Source organism: Metarhizium acridum, assembly GCF_019434415.1.
Source record: "Metarhizium acridum strain ARSEF 324 chromosome Unknown scaffold_29, whole genome shotgun sequence".
Classification (NCBI taxonomy): Eukaryota; Fungi; Ascomycota; class Sordariomycetes; order Hypocreales; family Clavicipitaceae; genus Metarhizium; species Metarhizium acridum.
The window spans coordinates 331989-353264 of NW_027094017.1; the positions used below are offsets into that span (position 1 = coordinate 331989).

Sequence of the window (21276 nt, forward strand, 5' to 3'; positions counted from 1 at the left end):
CAGCCGCAATGGCATGGCCGCCGTGTTTGCGACATCGGGATTGACTGCAAAGTAACTACCTATTCCCTACATTGTCGCGTTTGCAGCGCCCTCTGCGCCCTCTCCGCCTTTCCAGCTGCCCTGGCTCGATCTGACCGCCAGAAGTCGAATGCTGGGGAAACCTTCGAGCCCTCTCTGTCGCCAATCTATCCACGAGCCCGCAAACTGTCCTTGAACCGCTTAAATCGTGTACCTGAAAATGCCCCCCGCAGCGTCACGTTCTTCGTCAACGACAGCCACGATTACCTTGATCGAACCTTTCCAACCTGACCTCCATGAACGAGCATGGGCATCAATACCGCACCCGACCCTCCCCTTGATTGCGACAGCCCACGCAAAGTCCGTCACCGTTTTTTCTCTGTCCACGCTTTCGTGCCATAGCAACCTGACCGGTGGCCATACCCGATCCGTTCGATCCGTAGCCTGGAAGCCTGGCCTACCGCCTCATAAGCTGTGCCTCGTGTCCGGAAGCTTTGATGCTACCGCGGGACTATGGCGCTGGGGCGGCGACTCTACGGCGGCGACAGATGGGGCACCTTCGGATGAGAATGAGGTAGAAATCACAGCCTCCGGCAGAAAAGTGGGAAGCGGCGACAGCGACGAAACGAGCCATGTTGGCAACAAGGACTGGGAGTTCACACTGGTTCTGGAGGGCCACGACTCGGAGATAAAAGGCTGTGCGTTTGCACCGTCCGGCGCATACCTGGCCACCTGTTCGCGCGACAAGTCCGTGTGGATCTGGGAGGACATTGGCGCATCCGAAACAGACGACGAGTGGGAAACCGTTGCTGTGCTTAATGAGCACGAGGGAGATGTCAAAGCCGTGGCTTGGTGTCCAGATGTTCCGGGGAGGAATTCTCGCCGTCAGTACAGCTCCGACGTCCTTGCCAGCGCCAGCTACGACAACACCGTTCGTATATGGCGCGAGGATGGTGATGGCGAATGGGTATGTGTTGCGGTTCTGGAAGGCCACGGAGGAACCGTCTGGGGTGTTGAATGGGAGTCGCGGCCAAAAAACGGTCGCTTCCCGCGCTTGCTGAGCTACTCTGCCGACGGGACGGTGCGCCTGTGGACGCTCCAGGAAGATCCAGAGGGCCAAGAAGACAACGACGGATTCGGGGCGGGGAGCCGAAGTTCTCTTGGGGGCATCCCCAACACCATGAGGAGGTCTCTGAGAGAGGATTGGACATGTGCTGCTGTTTTGCCCACGGCTCACAATCGAGATGTATACTCGGTCACTTGGAGCAAGGACTCCGGCTTGGTTGCCAGCACAGGAAGGGACGGTAAGCTTGCTCTCTACGAAGAAGTTGACATCCCGCCTGTATCTGTAACAGCCTCTGAAGGACAGAGTGACAATACTGCCTGTACTGATGGCTCTGTCATGCCGAGCATGTCCAATGCGCAGCCTTCGACGTTAGCACCATCTCCGACAACGTGGGAATTGCTGACTACAATACCCAATTCTCATGGACCATTCGAAGTAAACCATATAACCTGGTGTCGGCGTTATGATGCTGGCTCTGAGAAACGAGGAGAGGAGGAGATGCTGGTAACTACTGGGGACGATGGGATAGTCCGCTCGTGGCAGGTAAAGGTTGATGATGCGCCGGGGACAAGAGGTTCGGAGCAGTGTATATGAGTAGAGATAGAGCATACCGTAACTTGCACATAACACCTGGCAAGAGAAATCGACTACTGTCGCGAGTCCATCAAGCTTCAAGATATGCTCACATTATTATCCCCATAGGATCAAACAAAACAAACAGATGCCATTTTCTACCGTACCGAAGCCACGCTATGGGAACAATGGTACTGGTACTACTATAATAGTTGCCCTCGAAAAGGTCATTTTTATGGTACAATTACTACACAAAGGGAGCCCACCCTTTCATTTTCAAGCCGCCTGCACCACAGGCATAAGGCCATTTCTAAATCTTCCACGGTGACACTATCGCACTTCCTCACGAAACCGTTCCATTATTCTAATTATTGTCGTTTACTCGCCCTTCAGCTTGTCCTGCTTCACGGTGAAAGCCATTTCCAAGAACTCCTCTTCTTCTTTCTTGTGCAGATGTTTCGCGCCAGTGGCAACAGACGCACTCGGATTACGGCCAGCGTACATGACATGTTTTCGGTCGTGGTACTTGGTCTGGTTGAGAAGAGTCTCAATACGGGGTTGCGTGAAGCTCCAAGCACCAGCGTTAAGAGGCTCCTCCTGGGCCCAGACAATGGTTTTGGCGTTAGGGTACATATCGAGGTTTTCCTTCAGCTGTTGCCAAGGGAATGGGTTCAGCTGCTCAATGCGGGTGAAAGCCACGTTGTCAATCTTGTTGTCGGCTCGGTACTTATGTAGGGCAGCCCAGACCTGACCAGTGCACAAAATGACACGGTCAATCTCCTCAGGGGCCTTGATTGCACCAGTTTGATGCTCAGGATCAGGAATAATCCACTGGAAGCCAGCATCCTCGCCACTGAAATCCTCAATATTTGAGCGAGCGAGCGGGTGGCGGAGCAAAGACTTGGAGAAAAATATGACAAGAGCTGAGCGCATGTTAGCCAACGTCGTTCTATATCAAGCGCACTGGAAATGAGTGCCCGGGGGTAGAGACTTACGCTTTCGGAACTGTCGGTGCATCTGTCGGCGCAGAACATGGAACAAGTTGGCTGGGGTTGTCATGTAGGCAATCTGCATGTTGCAGTCCTGGTGCTGTCTCGCAAGCTTCTCCTCAGTCGGGAATATACGAGGATCCTCGTTGGACAACTGGAGATAACGTTCCAGACGACCAGACGAGTGCTCGGGACCTTGACCATCATACCCGTGAGGGAGAGACATAATAAGGCCAGTTCGCTGCATCCACTTCACTTCTCCAGAAGCAATAAACTGGTCAATGATACACTGCGCGTTGTTGGCAAAGTCACCAAACTGCGCTTCCCACATAACCAGGGCATTGGGTGACTGCAAGGAGTAACCGTACTCGAACCCAAGAGCACCAAACTCACTCAGGGAGGAGTTGGAGATGACAAATTTGCCCTGGTCCTTACTGATGTGCTGCAGTGGGGTGTATGTCTTCTCGTTCTCTTGTTCATGGAACACGGCATGACGCTGAGAGAATGTGCCTCGCTCAACATCTTGGCCAGAAACACGAACGTGGTATCCTTCAGTGACCAAGCTACCAAACGCTAGAGCCTCTGCTGTGGGGAAATCAATATTCTTTCCTTCAACAACAGACTTAGTCCGGTTCGTAAGAATGCGCTTCAGGTTGCGATGGATCTGGAAACCTTCAGGGGCAGAGCCAATGACTTCGCCAACGTGGTCTAGAGTTTTCCTGTCCACTCCAGTAGCGTGGTGAGGGAGGATCTCCGTAGCTAGCTCCTTGGGGGACTTGAAGCCATTCCACGCAGAAGTAGTCCACTCCTTGGAGGTGGGGGTATAGTCCTTGGACTTGTCAAAGCTCTCTTCAAGCATACCCCAAACCCATTGTTTGTGCTCTTCAATATCTTCCTTTGTGAAAGTGCCTTCTCGTAAAAGCTTGTTGACATAGACGTCAATCTGAGGCTCCTTCTGCTGGATTCTCTTGTACATGAGGGGTTGGGTGAACGACGGCTGATCCGTTTCGTTGTGGCCATGCTTTCGGTAGCAGATTAAGTCAATGACAACATCGTGCTGGAACTCGGCACGCCAGTCAGCAGCCAGCTGGCAAACAAAGTTGACAGCTTCGACGTCATCAGCATTAACGTGGAAGACAGGGGCGTCGATAGCCTTGGCAATATCAGTGCAGTAGGCTGTAGAGCGGGCGAATCGAGGGTCAGTTGTGAAGCCAATTTGGTTGTTCACAACAAGATGGATCGTGCCCCCAGTTGAGAAGGCAGGTAGGGAGTGGAAACCCAAACATTCGTAAACAATGCCCTGGGCAGCAAAGGCAGCATCACCATGCAGGAGAACCCCCATGGCGGTTCTGTGAGTCTTCTCGTCATTATTGTAGTGCTGGATGGCTCGAGTTTTGCCCAGGACAACGGGGTCTTCGGCTTCCAAGTGAGAAGGGTTTGCGACCAGGGAGAGCTGAACGCGTTTACCCGAAGGAGTAGGACGCTCAAAGTTCATTCCCAGGTGGTACTTGACGTCACCGGAACCCTCGTCCTCAGCGCCGAGTGTACCAGCAAATTCTGAAAAGATCGATTCGTTCGGTTTGCGCACGACGTTGCTGAGAACGTTGAGACGACCACGGTGAGGCATGCCAATGACGATGTCCTTGACACCATAATCCACACTGCGGTCAATCAAAGCCTTCATACCGGGGACAAGGGTCTCGCAGCCCTCGAGACCAAACCGCTTGTCATTGGGATACTTGGTTGCCAGGAAAGACTCGAAGCTGGAACTCCAAATAAGCCGATCAAGGACGCGACGCTTCTCGTCAATGGAGTACTTGAACGGCTGGGGAACTTCGAGACGCTCGCGCAGCCAGTCGCACTTCTCGCGATCGGGAATGTGGATGAACTCGACACCCCAGGATCCGGCGTAGATCCTCTCACAAGCGGCCACAATTTCTCGTAATGTCATCTTATCACGGCCTTCGCGTTTGAATCGAGGCAGAATGCCGGGTCCCAGAGTGTATTCGGTGTCAAGGTCGGCTTCGGTGAATCCATAATGTTCGAGGGTCAGCTCCTTGGGCTTGATGTTACCAAAGCCCTCAGCGGTGTTCCTGATACCAAGGGGATCAATGTTGGCCTTGTGATGGCCACGGGCCTGGTAGGCGCGGACGAGCAGCTGAACTTTCAGATGATTTGTGACATCAGAGCCATCCTCAAGTGCTAGGTTGCCGGCAAGACGGGGTACGCCCCCAGTCATGTTAGGAACCAGGTTTGGTGGCGGCTGAAAAGCCTGGGAGATGGGCATGTCGCCACTTTCCATGTTCTTGAAATAGACCTGCCAGGACACATGAACACTCTTGGGATCTTGCTTCCACTGCATGTACATCTCATCAATGTAGTTGGCAGCGCCTCCAGACAGAAAGTTGTCACTCGGGTCCGGCGGCGAGTGGAGGGCATCAGTTGCGTACGACCTCGCGGCCGTCGCAGCCGGCGGACGGCGGACGGCGGCGAGCTTCCATGATGACGTTCGGGCAGAGACTGTCGGGATGGAGCTTCTTGATAGAGCTGCGGAACATCGAGCACCGCGGAGCACCTGTGAACTAGCTCTACAGAGCGGATTCCTCAACATGGTGAGGGTTGATGATGGATGGGGAGCTTCAGGAGACGATACAACAGATGGGTAACGGAGGAATGCGGTTAACACTCAATCGAACGATGCATTCCCCAATTTCTTGATCGCAAGTTGATCAGAAAAGAATGGCAAGGCAAGTTGCAGATGGAAGCAACGGAGTTGGGGAGTCTTGGGGAGGGAGAGATGAGATAAAGAAGTCGAAGTTGCAGGCTGGTAGTCCACGGGAGCCATTTACAAAAACCTGCTTGCACCGGCGGGCAAACAGCGGCTGGTTTCCGGGGCGGCAACTCGAGTCTGGTGCTGCAATTCTCGGACGTGCCGGGCCAGAGGCACCTGGGAGGTCACGGCAGTGGCCCAGGGGGGTCACAGGGCATCCTCAATGCATTGACTCCGCGTACGTCGCATCCACAGGGGCATGGACAGCCACTCACAGCACTGCTATTCACCTTGAATGTTGCAGATGGCCCATCCAGGCCCTTGCTCTAGAATCCGGCCACCCGGCTGACTGCAAGCTAAGGAGACCCGAGACGGTGCCTGTCGCAAAGGACGTGCACTGTTACCAGGCTGTTGAGGCCCTGAGACTGCTACAGTGTGGTGCGTTGCAGATCACACGGTACGGGTTGGGTAGGGGGAGTTTCCGGGTCGCGGCCTGATGTCAAGACGCTTTACCGACGCCACAGTCCTTCGGTCAAGCCACACGCTCCCAGGCAGTTTCGGTCAGTCACCAGCCTCGCGCAGCCCCCGTTTGATACGACATGTCAGCCGTCGGGACTACAGTTCCCGAACGTTACCTTAGGTAACTGCCTTCACAGCTTCAACCTTCACTCACACTGCGCCTTCATCAAAGCACTCTGTCAGCCCTTTGTCGATACCGCAAACCATCCCTCGAGTGTAATCGCAAAGAGATCGTGCGCCGTAACCTATCTTCTTATGCAGTTTGGGGTGGGTTCTTTCCCAGCGGCACCATGGCCGCTCCAGCAGGTCGCACCTTGTTTAAAAAGAAGGATGGAATCCTCACCTTAACGGGTGACTACCAAATTGTCACATGGACTCCAAATAGTGGTGGGCCCCCGACAATTTCTTTACCAGTGTCCCACATTACGAGTAAGAAAGCTTCATATGTAGTCTTTTTGTCTTCGTTCGTGCTTTCTAACACAAGTATCTCAGATCTTCAGCAGACCCCAGAAACGGCTGCCAAGGTTATGTTAAAGATTTTCGAAAAGGCAGACAATGGAGCCGACCCTGCAACGTACCTCTTCCACTTTAACACATCGGAAGCAAAGGCCGAAGCAAAGGCTATCAAGGATGTTCTGTCCAAGATCCTGGCTGATATGAGGAGCAATGATGCCGGCGTGCCTCGTCCAAATGTTGCCACGCCGACCGCTGGAGATGCCTCTACTCCTGCCGCTGCTGGCAGTGGGTCGGCAGCCATGGCATTTGCAAGCGCAGTAAACTCTCAGGCTTCGGCATCAACGAGGTGGTTCGATGACAATCAGCTAAAAAACGACATAGAGCTGCAACAGTCGCTGATGAAGAAAGACAAAAGTCTTCACCAAACGTACGTGGAGGCCATCACCACAAAACCAGAGTCGATATCTGGCGCGGCATTCAACTCACAATTTTGGTCTACGCGCACGAACTTACTCAGAGCCCATGCTATTGAAATAAATCAGAAAAAGGGGGCGTATAACGTCCTCTCGACAGTCAAACCACGAACCGTTGATGGAGAGTTGAAACTAAATATCAGTGTCGAGCAAGTTCAGATGATATTTGCACAGCATCCGCTGGTTAAACGAATCTATAACGAGAACGTCCCAAAGCTTTCGGAAGCGGATTTTTGGTCCCGGTTTTTTCTTAGTCGCATGTCGAAGAAACTCAGAGGGGAGCGGATAACCGACAATGATGCTCAAGATCCCCTGTTCGACAAGTATGATGTGACTGAAAATACCGAAGGCGTTCAAAGCAAAATCATGGCCCAAAGTGTCCCCCATATCATTGATCTAGAAGGAAACGAGTCAAACCAGGGAGGCTTCAAGGGTGGTAATGCCAAAGATGTCGAGATGAGGCCCAGGGCAAACATACCTATCGTGAAGACTTTGAATAGTCTTAGCGAGAAGATCATGGCTAATGTCGCGCCTTCCGACGTGTATGATGACAACGGTAGCGGGGAACGGGATGAGTTCAATGAGCTGGCACTTCGAGACTTGCGTGGCAATACAGCGGAGCATCGCATCATGCTCAACGTGAAGGAGCAAAACAGGTTCTTTCAAAAACAAGACTCCGCACCATCAGAGAATGCTCGTGTGTTTGCGACACAAAAACCAAAGGAGGTCTTGTCCAAGATTAGGAACTCGTTGCGGAAATTTGAAACAGACTCTAGCGGCGGAGCCAGTTTACAGGCTGCCATTGCATTTGAAGACGAAAGCGACAGTGACGAGGAGAGCCAGAAACATATACAAGTCAGCTCCAGGGCTGCCATCAAAGTCGCGGGAAAGGAGGTCATGGAGGGTGTTCTTCAACAGCGAGCACAAAAGTATGGTCACAGCACAGACGCAACGTCTCCCATGGGGCTACCCCCTCCCATGACAGAAAAGTGCACCCTCACGCACGCGACAAGCATTGAATTTCTTCACCAGTTCTGGACTGCGTTTCTCTCGGGGGACCCCGATCGTGCAGCTGAGCTGCAATATCTGGCTGAATCTCTGAAACGATCATCCGCCCGCATCTCCGCTGTTGCAGAGGAGGCTGACAAGGAGCGGGAGAGCGTCATTCGCCAGCGTAAACAAGAGATTCGCAACCACTTTGAACGTACGGGGAAGAAAATCAGGTGGAAGTCTGATATGGTCGGTGGTGGGCGAGACGCTGTTCTCAAACTGATGCAGCCGGTGCTTGATGCTCTAGACAAGGCACAAGCTGAATACTCTAGAGCTCTAGCGGCTGAGGGAATTCAAATATCGACCGAAGGCTAATAAGTGATGTCGTATTTGCAAAATACGCTTGCATATGACTGGTTGGTGGAGAATCTCGGAGCAGAAATACCTGTACAATGGATGTAAACGGATAGATGCATCCACTCATTCATGCTTTGGTTGTGGACATTGTTGTGTTTCGAGAAGCGACGACAACGCGGCAAGGTCAGAACAAGACTGTGCTACTCTTGTAATATATATAAATAGTAAAACTACATTTGCCTATCAGTTCGACATGGCAATTTTGCGGTAGGTCTATCAAAATCCAATGCCAGTCAAACGCAAATCTCCACCATGTAAATATACAGTGTGCTCTGCTGGGACATCCTCAGCGTTCTATGTGGCCAAACTTGGCACTTGAGAAGTTCAACCCCTGTGATGGTTGCAAAAACATCCCGAAAGTTCATTCCACGGAGATTGTAGAACGAATTCTTGCCTCACTACCATTAGCATGTCCTTTGTTTTCAAGGACTCCGAATCCCATGGATGCCTTCTTTTTCTGCCTTCGTCCGTTTCCATACTCCTCATCGAACCTGCGTATCAGCTTCAGTGACGTCATATCTTCGCTGACGCTCGCAGGTATTTGCTTCAAGGCATTTTCAAAATGATCCCTGCGCAAAACACGGCGCTCTGGGTACTGGTATGGCTCAGGGCCCTCGTGATCAGCGGCCATCTCATTCTCCTCCTCCACAGCGGCCATGGCAGCTGCAACACAAACGTTTTTCAGATCCGAGCCGGAATAATACGGAGTTTTCCGCGCCAGGTCGTCTAACGACACAGAACTGTCCAATGACTCGTCTCTTAGGAGAAGACGCAAGATGGCTGCGCGGTCGGCATTCAGCGGCAAGTCCATGAGAATTTTACGAGGTAACCTCCGCAGCACAGCATCATCAAGATCAAAAGGTCGATTCGTCGCCACCATAATAAAAGCGTTTGTCTCTTCCATGCCGTCCCACTCTTTCAAGAACTGGTTGATGTGCTCGCGATGTGAAGCTCTGTTGCTAAACATGCTGCGTTTCGCAAGTAGAGAATCGGCTTCGTCAATGAACACGACGCATGGCTCCAACTTTTTAGCCAAGGTGAAAACCGCGCGGATCAATTTCTCACTCTCTCCAACCCATTTATCATTGATCGTTGCGCCGCTAATTTCAAGCATATTGGCACCGCTCTCCTTTGCCACGGCTTTGGCAAGCATCGTCTTACCAGTTCCAGGTGGCCCATACAACAAACAACCTGGTATCCTATCCTGAGCAAGCACGCCGTAAGCAAAAGCATCAGGGCGTACAAGGGCCAGTGATGTGAGCAGTTTGAGAGCAGATATAGTCTCTTTCGGGGCATGGACATCTTCAAATGTTGTGCGAAGGTTCTCGCGATTTATTTGCCCAGAAGAGATGCGCTTTTCGTACTCATTGAGCTTCATTCCAATTCGTCCATCAGACTTAGCCTCTTCCCGATTCTGATGGTGTGTATCAGCTTCGTTGTCCATCTCGCTGTCATCTTTGTCAAGGAAGCGCTGGCCAGGCTGTTGTCGAAGCGGGCCCATGGCACATCGTTCCAAGAATCCCATAGGGCCTGTCCCTGGATTTTGGTCTTCAAGCGCTCTGAAGGCGCAGGCCAGGTGATACACTTCAGGAATAGGCAGAATGGAATCTCGCAAAAGGGAAAACTTGGGGTTCCCAGAATGGAGGTACGCTATGATGTTCTCATTTGAAAGGTCCACCACCACTGGTGAGTCATTGGGGCTCAATGCTCTGAGCATCCGATTTATGTTGCAGATATTTTCTGTAAAATAGTCTGCTTTTTGGAGGCTAAATCGGGCCTGTCCAGAACTAGCCTTTGCCACCGTCCGTCTGTCAACTCGATCTGGCTCAAGGTGTCGTGTAATGACCCAGTCGGTGGCTGCAAATTGGCTGACTGCATTCTGATATTCTTCAGAACACTTCTCAGATGAGGATGTTCCTACAATAGCAATCTTCATTCCCTGATGCCAAGCAGCATCTACCAGTGTTCTCAGCCTGCCAAGCAATAGTGATCCTTCCAACGTCATGCTCAACTCAACAATGTCGTGAAGATGAATAAGAATTGGTCGCTGGGGCGTTTGAGGCGAACCGGTCTTCAGCTCCGGGGCACGAATGATGTGGTCCAAGATCTTATCAATTTTAAGATTCTCCCATTTACTGAAGCAATCATATTCGCCGTGTCTGATCTTTTGAAGGTCATCGTCAAGGGAGCCCGTGGATGCCCGCAGTCCGATAATGCTGGCCTCTGCATCATGGTCATCTTCTTCACTCAAGCGAGAGTTATCGCCAGGTTCTCTCACAAGCTTGCCGTTTAATTGAGCAGCACGAAAGCCCATCATGGAAACCGCGCCGCGACAGTACGCCCAGTTCAAACCCAGGTAGTCGCCTACAAGCACTGACAGATCTTGCGCATCCAAGTGAATCAGGTCTGCGTGATTCCAGAATGCCAGATGCTCGCCCACAGCCTGGGATATAGACTTGCCGCCATATCCAGACATTGAGAGAATGGTTATTGGGCGCTTGCTAGATTTTGCATCGAAGACTGTCGGTGGTAATGCTTGTAGATCGCGCTTGACTGCATGATGTATAGACATGAGGGTATCTACTGGTAGGTCCGCAACGGCATGAGATAAGGGGTAAGCGAGTTGCTCCGCGTGGCCGAGTCGTCCGTCCAGGGAAAGAGTGAGAGCAAGAAGTTGGTCTCGAGAGTTTTGGGTGCGCTCGTCGAGATGCTTGTATATGTCCCACCACCAAAACGGCCGCACTTTATACGTATATTCGGGTTGCCTCGCTGGATAGATACAATCGACAACGTGCCACGCAGAATCGAGGATCATGTCCCAAATACGAACTACGGACTGAATAGAGGCGGATGTGTTCCAGTGGTTGTCTTGATGGTGGGTTTTGGAGCGCTCAAAGTCCATCGCAAGTTCACAATCTCTTAGCAGTAAGATGGTGAGAGCAGTATCGAAATATGACTGCAAGGCTTGGTGCTTCTGCCTTGACAGAGAGGTATGACCTTGGAAGAGTCGCGACGTCTTGTCGCGTGTGGCATCTTCAACAAGCGCCACCGGCAGCCGCGGTAGCCTCTCGACCGAGTAAAGGGATATGTTGGTATCGAGAAAGCTGGATGGCAGCTTGACAGGCGGCAGAGCGGAGGCTGCTCGTCGGCGAGCCAGGCGGTTCTTCAAAGCACCAGATGTCTGGTTTCTTGCACGACCACCAGTTGTCTCGGTGGCAGGTTGCAGCTCGGGTTCATTGTCGTGTTCCGTGATGGAGTCATCGGAAGGCTTGCCCCCAGGCACAGAGCCATTCCCGATGCGACGATCGGGGGTCGAGTGAAAGGCTCGCAAAGATGGTGCCCAAGAAGCTCTAGCCGTCACCACGATGGTCGCAGGAAGAGCCTTAAGAATAGGGGTCCGCATCCGGACGGCAAGTCAAAGACGTGCGCGCGCAAAGAGAAGACAACGGCGGCGGCGAGAAGTTGCAACCCGGGATTTGGCACTAGATGTCATGGCCCAGCCGCAATGCCGACCGATACCTGGACTGCTGCATCCTCAATCTCAACTCAATGTCGACGTCTTTCTCGTCGTTTGGCACCGGTAGGAAAGCAAAGGCCAGGGTGAGTGAGCAAGAAGGCCCACGCATTAGTAATTTTTTTCCCGACGCTGGCTTGCATGAGGAGAAGGGGGGGGAGGGGTTCCTAATATTCAGTGGCTTGGGGTGCCTAGTACGGAGTGCGTACTCCGTAGTTACATACTGGGGAGCACCAGAGGAGTGGCAATACAGAGTAGTAAGTACTGGGTAGTACGAGTGCTGAGTAATAGGACTGTCAATCTACAGAGTACCTAGGTAGGTACTTAGTACTTAGTGTTTATCCCCCGGGGCATGCATCTGTATACTCGGAGGCAAGGCACTGGGAGCCTCAGTGGTTAACGGCGCGCTTGATGGCTTGAAATGGCCAAACATACAGCCCGCCCCAAATCAGGGCTTAGACTCCAGTATCAGCCTCCATTCTGTGACGACATGGAGGCATAATAATATTGACGGCTAATAGTTGACAGCAAATCTGGGCCAGCTGTCTCCTCAGGCTCCCTCCAGCACTGGGCCGATCAATTGATCTCCAAAACTCCATTCTTGCTCATCCAAAACCTGTCGTCCACTGGTCAGCTCCTGTCATTGGTGACACACGAGCTCCTTCACAATACCTTGGCATTCAATATTGAATGCTCGAGTGCAGAAGAGACGACATCTTGGCCTTCCCAGGTCGAGCTTGCAAAACCGGGTGGCAGTTGGCCAACTTGGCTTGCTCCCCTGCCAAGTAAGTTGAGTCTGGTGCTTCTGTCCCGCAACAGCAAGCGCAGCTACCATCGCCAGGTGCCAGCTCAAGTGCTTGCTATCAATTAATATCGATCCTACTTTCGAGCTAGTCTGGCCCCTGCCGACTGGAATCTTGGATCCTCCAACAGCGTGTGTATGGAAAGCGGCGGCATGGTTCAGTGACTATCATGCTAAGCTTGAAAACCTTTGGAAGCCAAGTAAGTGCCTTCCAATAGTTTGGTCTTTCATCTTGATGTGGCGCTCCGGACTACAGTGGGAGGCAAAGAGAATTTAACCAGACAGGTACCTGGCTATCGCGCTTTATACACTTATATACTACGGTTATTAGTGTATACCTCTTCGTACAGTAGGCAGATATATTCTGCCGCAGATAAGACATCTCCCCTCCCAATTACCCAGGGTTCAAATATTCAGGCAAAAAATGACATAATACCATAATGTCGGCCACATCCGGTAGCGGCTCTTCAGTTTGGTTCTCGGATTCTCCTCCTCGAAACAAGCCCTATCATGCGAAACGGCCTCACAAGAAGTCCCGCCTTGGATGCCAGAATTGCAAGAAGCGCAAAGTCAAGTGCGATGAGAAACGTCCATCGTGTGGAATATGCACTCTTCGTGGGGAAACTTGCGTCTTCGCTCTTCCAGCTGCCTCCCTCGATGTCAGCTCATCTAAACCAAAGTCGCCATCAGCCTCCCCCGGCTCAAGGAAATCGTCTCCTGATTCCAAGGCTCTCGTTCCCATACAAAACCAGTCCTCACCGTCCTTTACTACGACCGTATTTGATCATCTTCATCAATCCCCTGACTCCATTGTTGTCCGGGAACCGCTCCAGATAGCAACTGGGTGCGACGCCATCGACATGAAAATTCTCTGGCATTTTTTGGGTCATACATGTACGTCCTTCTCCATCGAGGGCGGCGACTCCAGGCCCATGGAGGACCTCATGCGAAAGACTGTCATGGATCACGCATTCAGTGTCAAATTTTTGTACAATTGCGTCATGGCCTTATCATGTCTGCATGCTTGTGAAACGACTGGCGATGACATGGGTGATCCCTATCGTCTTATACGCTACCAGGACGGTGTGTTTGAACCATTTTCTACGGCCATCAGGACCGGCGATCCAAAAACGTACGGCGCGCTTCTAGCCAATTCTCTTCTCTTGACAGCCTTGTCGTCTCAGAATTTTCGCTTGCCCCAGGCTCCTGACCTCTACATCATTCAGTGGATGACCATCTGGCGTGGCATTGGAACGATTTTCCAGACAATTGATAGAGTTTCTTTAAGGAACACTGGGTTAGAGCAAATGTTCTATCGGCCAGCTATGGATCTTACCGCGGCTGCCGCTTACATACCTAGAAATCTCCATGTCTTGGTCTCGTCAATTCCAGCCAATGATCCCGATGAGGCCAACAGGAAAACTTATACTCGAGTGCTTAGATATCTAGCAACACTCTACCAAAACATGCATCAAGGCGGTTTCGGAGCTGTGATGAAGCTTCGCATCATCACTTGGTTTACGTATCTACCTCATGACTTTGTTCGGCTGGTACTCGACAAGAATTGCCGTGCTCTGGTTATTATAGCACACTACGCCATATTCCTCAAACTAACTATGGGAGTTTGGTGGTTGGTAGGCATAGGTGCTCGATCTCTCCAAGATATCTGTGCATTCCTCGGGCCAGCGTGGTACAACGAGCTCAAGATTCCACTCGCAGCAAGAGATATCGAGGATCCAATTGAGTTGGCAAGGCTAGTTCTGGACGATCCCACGTGGGAGCCACGTAGATCGCCGACTGATAAAAGGGACGCACAGGAAGAACAAGAGACGAGGCAACTCGGCCTAGTAGACGACCAAGGTAGGCCTGTCTACTACGAATCCGAAGCAAGGGCTGTCGTTCTGGCGAATCCAAGCCATCCAGGCGATGAACCAGTGTGGAACGCTGGTGAATAACGGCTGAGACGCCAGGCTCAGAGTTGGCCAATACTTTGAGATGTTTGGTTCGAGGTCTACGCAGAAGTGTATACGGTGGGAGGCAAAAAGTATTTAACCAGATCAGTACCTGGCTATCGCGCTCTGTAACATAACATATTATGGTAAATTAATGTATACTTCTTATTGGGTATATATATTCTGCCACAGACTGCAGTACCTCGCACAAAAGTAGGCTCTTGAAGATCGGTTCCACCCAAGTTCAATGATCACAGGATGACGGCAGCTCTGGCGCGTGATAGATGCGAATTGCCCTCTTCGGTCGAGGGATGACGGCTCATTGGACGACATAACATGTGTGTGTCACAACTATCATGGCCGTCCGGTGGCCCGACCGTCTCTGGCGACATGAAGCAGAACCCTCAAACGTCCCGGTATCACGCAACGGACGGCACCATCGCAATTTTCAAAGAGCAACGAGCTACATGCATGACAGGGATGTAAGACACACGGAACAGATAGTAATTAAAGTAAAGAGGAAGTTTTATCATTGGTACACAGCCCACAAAAGAGACTAAATAGATGGAGCTTAGAAGAAACCTCCCCAGCCCCCGGTTCCTCTGGTCTATACACAGGCTCCTTCTCCACACCTTCAGATATTATGTAGCTAAGGCGCCTAGTTCTTCTCCAAATCCGCAAGAATCTTCGCTCCCTTCTCCTTAGCGGAGGCAAGGTCACCAACCATGTAGAAGGCACCCTCGGGAAGGCTGTCACCCTCACCGTTCAGGATAGCCTTGAATGAGGCAATGGTCTCCTTCAGGTCTACCAGCTTGCCCTCGATACCAGTGAACACCTGAGCGACAGTGAAAGGCTGGCTAAGGAAACGCTGAATCTTACGGGCACGCTCGACAGTGAGCTTATCAGCCTCGGACAATTCATCCATACCCAGAATAGCAATGATATCCTGCAAGGACTTGTACTCCTGGAGAATCTGCTGGACACGGGTAGCCGTGTTGTAGTGCTCCTCACCGACAATACGGGGATCAAGCATACGGGAGGTAGAGTCGAGAGGGTCGACAGCGGGGTAGATACCCAACTCAGAGATACCACGAGACAAGACAGTAGTGGCGTCCAAGTGAGCGAAGGTCGTGGCAGGGGCAGGATCGGTCAAATCGTCAGCGGGGACGTAGACAGCCTGGACGGAAGTAATGGAACCCTTCTTGGTGGTGGTAATACGCTCCTGCATACCACCCATATCGACGGCAAGAGTAGGCTGGTAACCGACGGCGGAGGGAATACGACCCAGCAAGGCGGACACCTCAGAGCCGGCCTGAGTGAATCGGAAAATGTTGTCAATGAAGAGCAGCACATCCTGGCCTTCCTGGTCACGGAAGTACTCAGCAATGGTCAAACCAGTAAGGGCGACACGAGCACGAGCACCAGGGGGTTCGTTCATCTGACCGAACACCAGGGCGACCTTGGACTCGCCATCAAGCTGAATGACGGAAGTCTCCTGCATTTCATGGTACAGATCATTACCCTCACGAGTACGCTCACCAACACCAGTGAAGACAGAGTAACCACCGTGAGCCTTGGCGATGTTGTTGATAAGCTCCTGAATGAACACAGTCTTGCCGACACCAGCACCACCGAAGAGACCAATCTTTCCACCACGAGCGTAGGGGGCGAGCAGATCGACGACCTTAATACCAGTGACCAAAATCTCAGCAGAGGTAGACTGATCAGTGAACTCCGGGGGCTCGGAGTGGATGGGCAAGAACTTGTCGGTCTTGATGGGACCGCGCTCGTCAATGGGGTCACCAGTGACGTTGATGATACGACCCAGGGTAGCAGGGCCGACAGGAATGGTGATGGGAGCACCAGTGTCGGTGGCCTTGGCGCCTCGGACGAGACCTTCAGTACCTGTTTCGTAGTTTAGAGCCTATAGGGACTTCATCCCGGGGTTTCATGGGGAAAATGAATCTTACCGTCCATGGCAATGCATCGCACGACGTTCTCACCCAGGTGTTGCTAAAAACATTGTTGTCAGCCATGATGTTGGTACCGCCTTGATTTTATTCTGATTAGGAGCCACATACGGAAACTTCTAGGACTAGCTTCTGGCCATTGTTGTCGGTCTCGAGGGAATTCAGGATAGCAGGCAGCTTGGCAGTGTCGAACTTGACTATTGGCAGGTCAGTTACAAGATTTCCCGTTCGGCAATAACCTTCAGGTGGCTGTGGGGAAAGTTTGAGACCAACCGTCGACGACAGCACCGATAACCTAAATATTGTTGTTAGCCCAAAAAGGCCTCCCTGGCCGGGAATTGCGGAACTCTGCCTACCTGGTGAATCTTGCCGACACCAACACTGGCAGAACTGGCGAATCTGCTGTTCAGGGGGAATCGGAAAGCGGCAGGCTTGAGGGCACGTCGCGAGGCGGCGGCCGAGAAGGTCGGGCGAGACGCCCTAGCGAAGGAGGAAATGCCACTATAGAAAACATCCACGGGTAAGCTCAATCGCCTCAATCGGCCTCAATTGGCGTAAGAGGCGCACAAAAAGACCTAAAAGATACATCCACACGTCAAGACTCACCTCTTGAACATCTTGCCAGATGACAGAGAGCGATCAGATATGGGAGTGGAGAGAGGTTGGTTGGAACTGGGGGAGAATTTGCAGAATGAGCAGTTTTACTCGGAAGCGGACGACTTCATCGGTTAGAGCTTTCTCTCCAGTCACGTGATTCACTAGCCTAAAATTGTCCTGCAACATGGGGCTTTACAGTGCAGGCCTCGGGTTTTGAAGGAACGCCGTCCCTTTGGAGGTGGTACCAGACGGGGCTGAAATTTCAATGGCCAAGTTGGCTTCTACGTGGCTCTGATACTAAGGCAAAAGCAAACAATATATTCCATTGTACTCCGTCTCTTGTGCGAGTTCTCCGAATATTCATAGGGCAATTGCAAGGCGTCATCGTTGAACTTGCACACATTATTTCAAGTTGAGAGCAAGCCAGGTAATACAGCCACAGGTGCATACCTTCCTAGGTACCTAGGTACTTAAGTAGGTATACAACCTAGGCGTATGGCCTGGTCTCGGAGAAGTGATGTCCAGCGTCAAGTCAATCATAGAGATTCCGTACCTGCACAGTGTGAACCGACCCTTGTCGCCCCAGTCAACCGAGCGGGGGCCTGGACCATCATTGTTGGTACCTGAGGCTCCTGAATCCCCTTTCTGCTGCTGGCCAAACAGATTCAAGGACGGCGGCTCTGTGTCATGTCGCGGCTCCCAGCTCGTTCCGACCCTTATGTTCTCTTGGCTTGCTCCGTCATTAAGTAGTCACACCAGTACTTGTATGCGGGCCGGCAATAGCAGCACGACGAACACTACAGCAAGGCCCCTTTTTGTCACATTCCTGGTCGTGGACGGAAACTTCTAATAGAATGTACATTGTACAAACGTTGTCTGTTAATATGAAGCGAATGCATGAGAACTCCTGTTACTAATAGCCAAACAGGTCTGATACCGTGCTGCCGTTTTCATTAAGGCTGTTATATTTGTGTCAAGAATGCTTCTGTAAACTTCGTGAGGTCAGGCGATTTTCCCCAACTGCTCACTGCTCCTTGTACGCTGGTAGTCGATCAATATCGAAGCAATGTACTGGCCCTTCGCTGTTGTGCTTGCATTCCAGGTAACCAGCTCGGCGGATATCCAATCACGATATACTACGTAAGTATGTAAGGAGGAGACATCCGATCCATCCGCTGCGCAACGTTTATTCCAACGCCAGCACCTGGTATAACAGGTTAAAACTAGTCCACAGAACAATAGTTCACCAAAAGACGATGCGTAGGCTTACCATGGCTGTGCGACACGGAATGTACACTTGGGTCCAATTCTTCCGCCCATTCCATTCCATGGGGGTTGTAAAGAAGCGAGTGCTTTCATCCACCCGATTGAACCCGCCCGCGTCCTTGGAATCGGTGTTGAGAATAATACGATAAGTTCCAGCAACTTCAATGCCGATGCGATAATCAGCGAAGCTTTGGGAAGGGTGAAAGTTAAACACGAACACTAAGCCCGCTCGCTCGAAGACAATGACCTTGTCGACTTCATGCTTGAGTGAGACATAAGCTTGAGGTGAATGAAGCCATCCGTATTTGGCTTCACACTGATTCATTGATCGATCAAAGTTGTTGAGATACTGATACCGTAGCAGATGATCTTCTGTCAGGTTAAGCTGGCGACGCGCATACCAAAACGAATTGTTGTTCCCTTCCCTAGGGAAGTCAAGCCACTCGGGATGGCCAAACTCGTTACCTTCAAAATTCAAATACCCTTCGCCTCCCAAGCTATGAGTGAGCAGTCGAATCATCTTGTGAAGCGACATGCCTCTTTCAATCACGGGCGTCAATGGTGACAGGACCGACATGTTCGTGTACATTTCAGCGTCGCAGAGATGCATCATAAGTGTCTTGTCACCCACCAGCCTGTTTGTGTGTGAGTGAATGCGCCTGACTAGACGCTGACGGGGTATTAACGTACGCTTGATCGTGACTCTCGCAGTAGGCAATCGTCTTCTCGCCATGACGTCGATTAACAAGAGTGAAGCAAATGTTGCCAATATTCCACTGCTCATCCTTCAGCTCTTTCAGAATCTTGATCCACATATCCGGGACTGCCATTGCAAGGCGATAATCGAAACCAACACCTCCCAGCGCAAGAGGCAGACAGAGCGCTGGCATTCCGGATACATCTTCTGCTATTGTGATACATTCAGGGAACAGGGAGTGCAACATTTCGTTGGCAATCATCAGATATACCACAGCCTCTTCATCGACTTCAGAACCAAAGTATTCATGATAGCCGCCGGAAAAGCCCCTACGCATTATCAGTCAGCGATTCAAGTCAGTCCTCCGGGCTTTTTTTTTTCCTCCCGGGGGGGGCTCGGAAATTGCTTACGCGCCAATGCCATGATGAACGTATAGCATGCTTGTGACGCCATCAAATCTGAACCCGTCAAAATGATATTCCTCCATCCAAAAGTGCAGATTGCTGAGGAGAAACCGGAGAACTTCGTGGTGGCCATAGTTGAACAGTCGGCTGTCCCACTGATCATGGCGCCCCTTGCCACCGCCGTGGAAGTATTGATGATCTGTACCATCAAATTCGTTTATACCATCGAGAACATTTTTTGAGGCGTGGCTATGCACGACATCCAACAGTACGCTGATTCCCATGCCGTGTGCAGTATCAACGAGCTCTTTGAGATCTTCAGGTGGCCCATATCGACTGCTCGCCGCGAAAAAATTGTTAACTTGGTAACCAAACGATGCATAATACGCATGCTCCATGACCGCCATGAGTTGAATCGTATTGTATCCAAGATCTTTAATTCTGGGGAGCATATTCTGTGTGAATTCCTTGTAAGTCGCCACTCTTTGTTCAGGCGTGGAAATTCCGACATGAGCTTCATATACTCGAACACTACCAGGTTTAGAAGGCCTCTGGTGTTTGAATTCATACTTTTCGGCTTTAGGGGGGTTCCAAAATCGTGCATCATATGCCGGAGATACACTTAGATCTTGCGTCACGTACTTAATCCAGGCCGGCAGACGGTCCACCCTTTCTCCATTGGGTAGCTGCAAAGAAATCTAGTTTCATGCGTTTCCATGTTAATTTGTCTCCTCATTTTTAGTTCAATCGCCTTGCGAACCTTTATTTTTGAATTATGTGGTATGACTGGCTGGCTGTCCTTGGGTGGCAACACAATCTCGAAAACTCCAAAGTTGTTCTTCTTCATCTCATGGGAATTGACATCCCAGCTGTCTAAGCTTCGTGTAAGTATTATTGTGGATCAAGAAGAGTGATACAGCTGGTTTAGACGCACTGAAATCTCCTATGAGCGATGCTGCTACAGCATTGGGTGCCCATTCTCGATATGTAATGGTGCCATCATCACTCGCATTTAGGCCGAACTTTTCGTAGCCCTGAGTAATACATAATTAGATTCTCTTCACTGAGACATAATGGCAAATATATCAAAACAAATCCGATGTAGCTTACCCTCGAAAATTTCTCCAAGCCACCTTCAGTGGCTTTGATTCTGTTGATCCAATCCTGGGATTTACCATATCTGCGCTTCAGGGCTTCATTGAATGGCTCTAGCCAGGGGTCCAGCTTTACCACGCCTGTCATTGCGGTTAGAGGATGGCTTATGGATGCTTTGTGGGATAGGAGGCTACATACCAGTGCCATCCCGAGGTATATCGTCTAGAGTCAGACCACCAGCGCCCGCTTCATTCAGCAGCTTTTGGATCTCTGTCATGGTATCAATTGACGATATTCCTAATGAGGTTGTGGACTTGGGCCGCAACTAGTCGTAGTAATGTCTGGATGTTGGGATAGCGTGGTTTGTGGTAGGGATGGCGTCGCACTACAAGTTGTTGGGAGCGGCAAAACCAGGTGAGATGCGTCGACGTCGACGTTGGCGATGGGCTCGGGGTCCAGGCTATGCGAGCACCTGAATGCGGCAATATCTGGACTTGGGCACGGAACTTCAAGTTACTTGAAGTCAAGATGTTGGGATTCAGGAAGACGGATACGGAACATTTATCTCCACGAAGCTTGGTACAAGCTCAATTCAGGTTCAAACAGCTCTAAGAGCTAAGCTAGTGGCGAATGAGCGGCTGCGGGGTGACAGTGACGCAGGCAGGCAAGCGTGAAATTGCGCCAGGCGGGTGAAAGTGGTTGGGTCAC

The 21276-nt window shown here is 51.2% G+C and overlaps 7 protein-coding genes across 10 annotated transcripts; 3 read left to right on the forward strand and 4 right to left on the reverse strand.

The window, feature by feature from the left end:
- Positions 1-4: 4 nt before the first annotated feature.
- CIA1_1 (Cytosolic iron-sulfur protein assembly protein) lies at positions 5-1807 on the forward strand. Its single transcript, XM_007816208.2, has one exon. It carries the CDS (start codon positions 239-241, stop codon positions 1676-1678), a length of 1440 nt encoding a protein of 479 aa, XP_007814399.2. The 5' UTR covers positions 5-238; the 3' UTR covers positions 1679-1807.
- KGD1_1 (2-oxoglutarate dehydrogenase E1 component) lies at positions 5-5443 on the reverse strand. Of its 2 annotated transcripts, XM_007816207.2 has the most exons (2): positions 2653-5443; positions 5-2580 (listed from the first exon to the last, which is right to left on the reverse strand). In XM_007816207.2, exons 1-2 carry the CDS (start codon positions 5255-5257, stop codon positions 2036-2038), a joined length of 3150 nt encoding a protein of 1049 aa, XP_007814398.2. In that variant the 5' UTR covers positions 5258-5443; the 3' UTR covers positions 5-2035. The 2 variants fall into 2 exon arrangements, with proteins under 2 accessions (XP_007814398.2, XP_065976640.1); XM_066118042.1 differs by having other exon boundaries at positions 1806-5432.
- Positions 5444-6225: 782 nt separating this feature from the next.
- TFB1_1 (RNA polymerase II transcription factor B subunit 1) lies at positions 6226-8229 on the forward strand (the record flags this gene model as incomplete). The annotated part of the gene is made up of 2 exons (XM_007816206.2): positions 6226-6364; positions 6428-8229. The coding sequence occupies 2 exons, from the start codon at positions 6226-6228 to the stop codon at positions 8227-8229; spliced, it is 1941 nt and encodes a 646-aa protein (XP_007814397.2).
- A 403-nt stretch (positions 8230-8632) lies between these two features.
- J3458_004154 (uncharacterized protein) lies at positions 8633-11889 on the reverse strand (the record flags this gene model as incomplete). The annotated part of the gene is made up of 1 exon (XM_007816205.2): positions 8633-11889. The coding sequence occupies exon 1, from the start codon at positions 11672-11674 to the stop codon at positions 8633-8635; it is 3042 nt and encodes a 1013-aa protein (XP_007814396.2). The 5' UTR covers positions 11675-11889.
- A 554-nt stretch (positions 11890-12443) lies between these two features.
- Positions 12444-14723, forward strand: J3458_004155 (uncharacterized protein). The gene is made up of 2 exons (XM_007816204.2): positions 12444-12787; positions 12873-14723. The coding sequence occupies exon 2, from the start codon at positions 13028-13030 to the stop codon at positions 14540-14542; it is 1515 nt and encodes a 504-aa protein (XP_007814395.2). The 5' UTR covers positions 12444-12787; positions 12873-13027; the 3' UTR covers positions 14543-14723.
- ATP2_1 (atp2, beta subunit of the F1 sector of mitochondrial F1F0 ATP synthase) lies at positions 14707-17189 on the reverse strand. Its single transcript, XM_007816203.2, has 6 exons — positions 17116-17189; positions 16866-17010; positions 16783-16804; positions 16621-16706; positions 16510-16552; positions 14707-16444 (listed from the first exon to the last, which is right to left on the reverse strand). The coding sequence occupies exons 1-6, from the start codon at positions 17124-17126 to the stop codon at positions 15198-15200; spliced, it is 1554 nt and encodes a 517-aa protein (XP_007814394.2). The 5' UTR covers positions 17127-17189; the 3' UTR covers positions 14707-15197.
- Positions 17190-17747: 558 nt separating this feature from the next.
- On the reverse strand, positions 17748-21155 carry GLC3_1 (alpha-1,4-glucan branching enzyme). Of its 3 annotated transcripts, XM_066118043.1 has the most exons (8): positions 20767-21155; positions 20584-20708; positions 20408-20507; positions 20234-20346; positions 19480-20171; positions 19063-19398; positions 18377-19007; positions 17748-18310 (listed from the first exon to the last, which is right to left on the reverse strand). In XM_066118043.1, the coding sequence occupies exons 1-8, from the start codon at positions 20843-20845 to the stop codon at positions 18293-18295; spliced, it is 2094 nt and encodes a 697-aa protein (XP_065976641.1). In that variant the 5' UTR covers positions 20846-21155; the 3' UTR covers positions 17748-18292. The 3 variants fall into 3 exon arrangements, with proteins under 3 accessions (XP_065976641.1, XP_065976643.1, XP_065976642.1); XM_066118045.1 differs by having other exon boundaries at positions 17748-19007; XM_066118044.1 differs by having other exon boundaries at positions 18377-19398.
- Between the last annotated feature and the right edge of the window lie 121 nt (positions 21156-21276).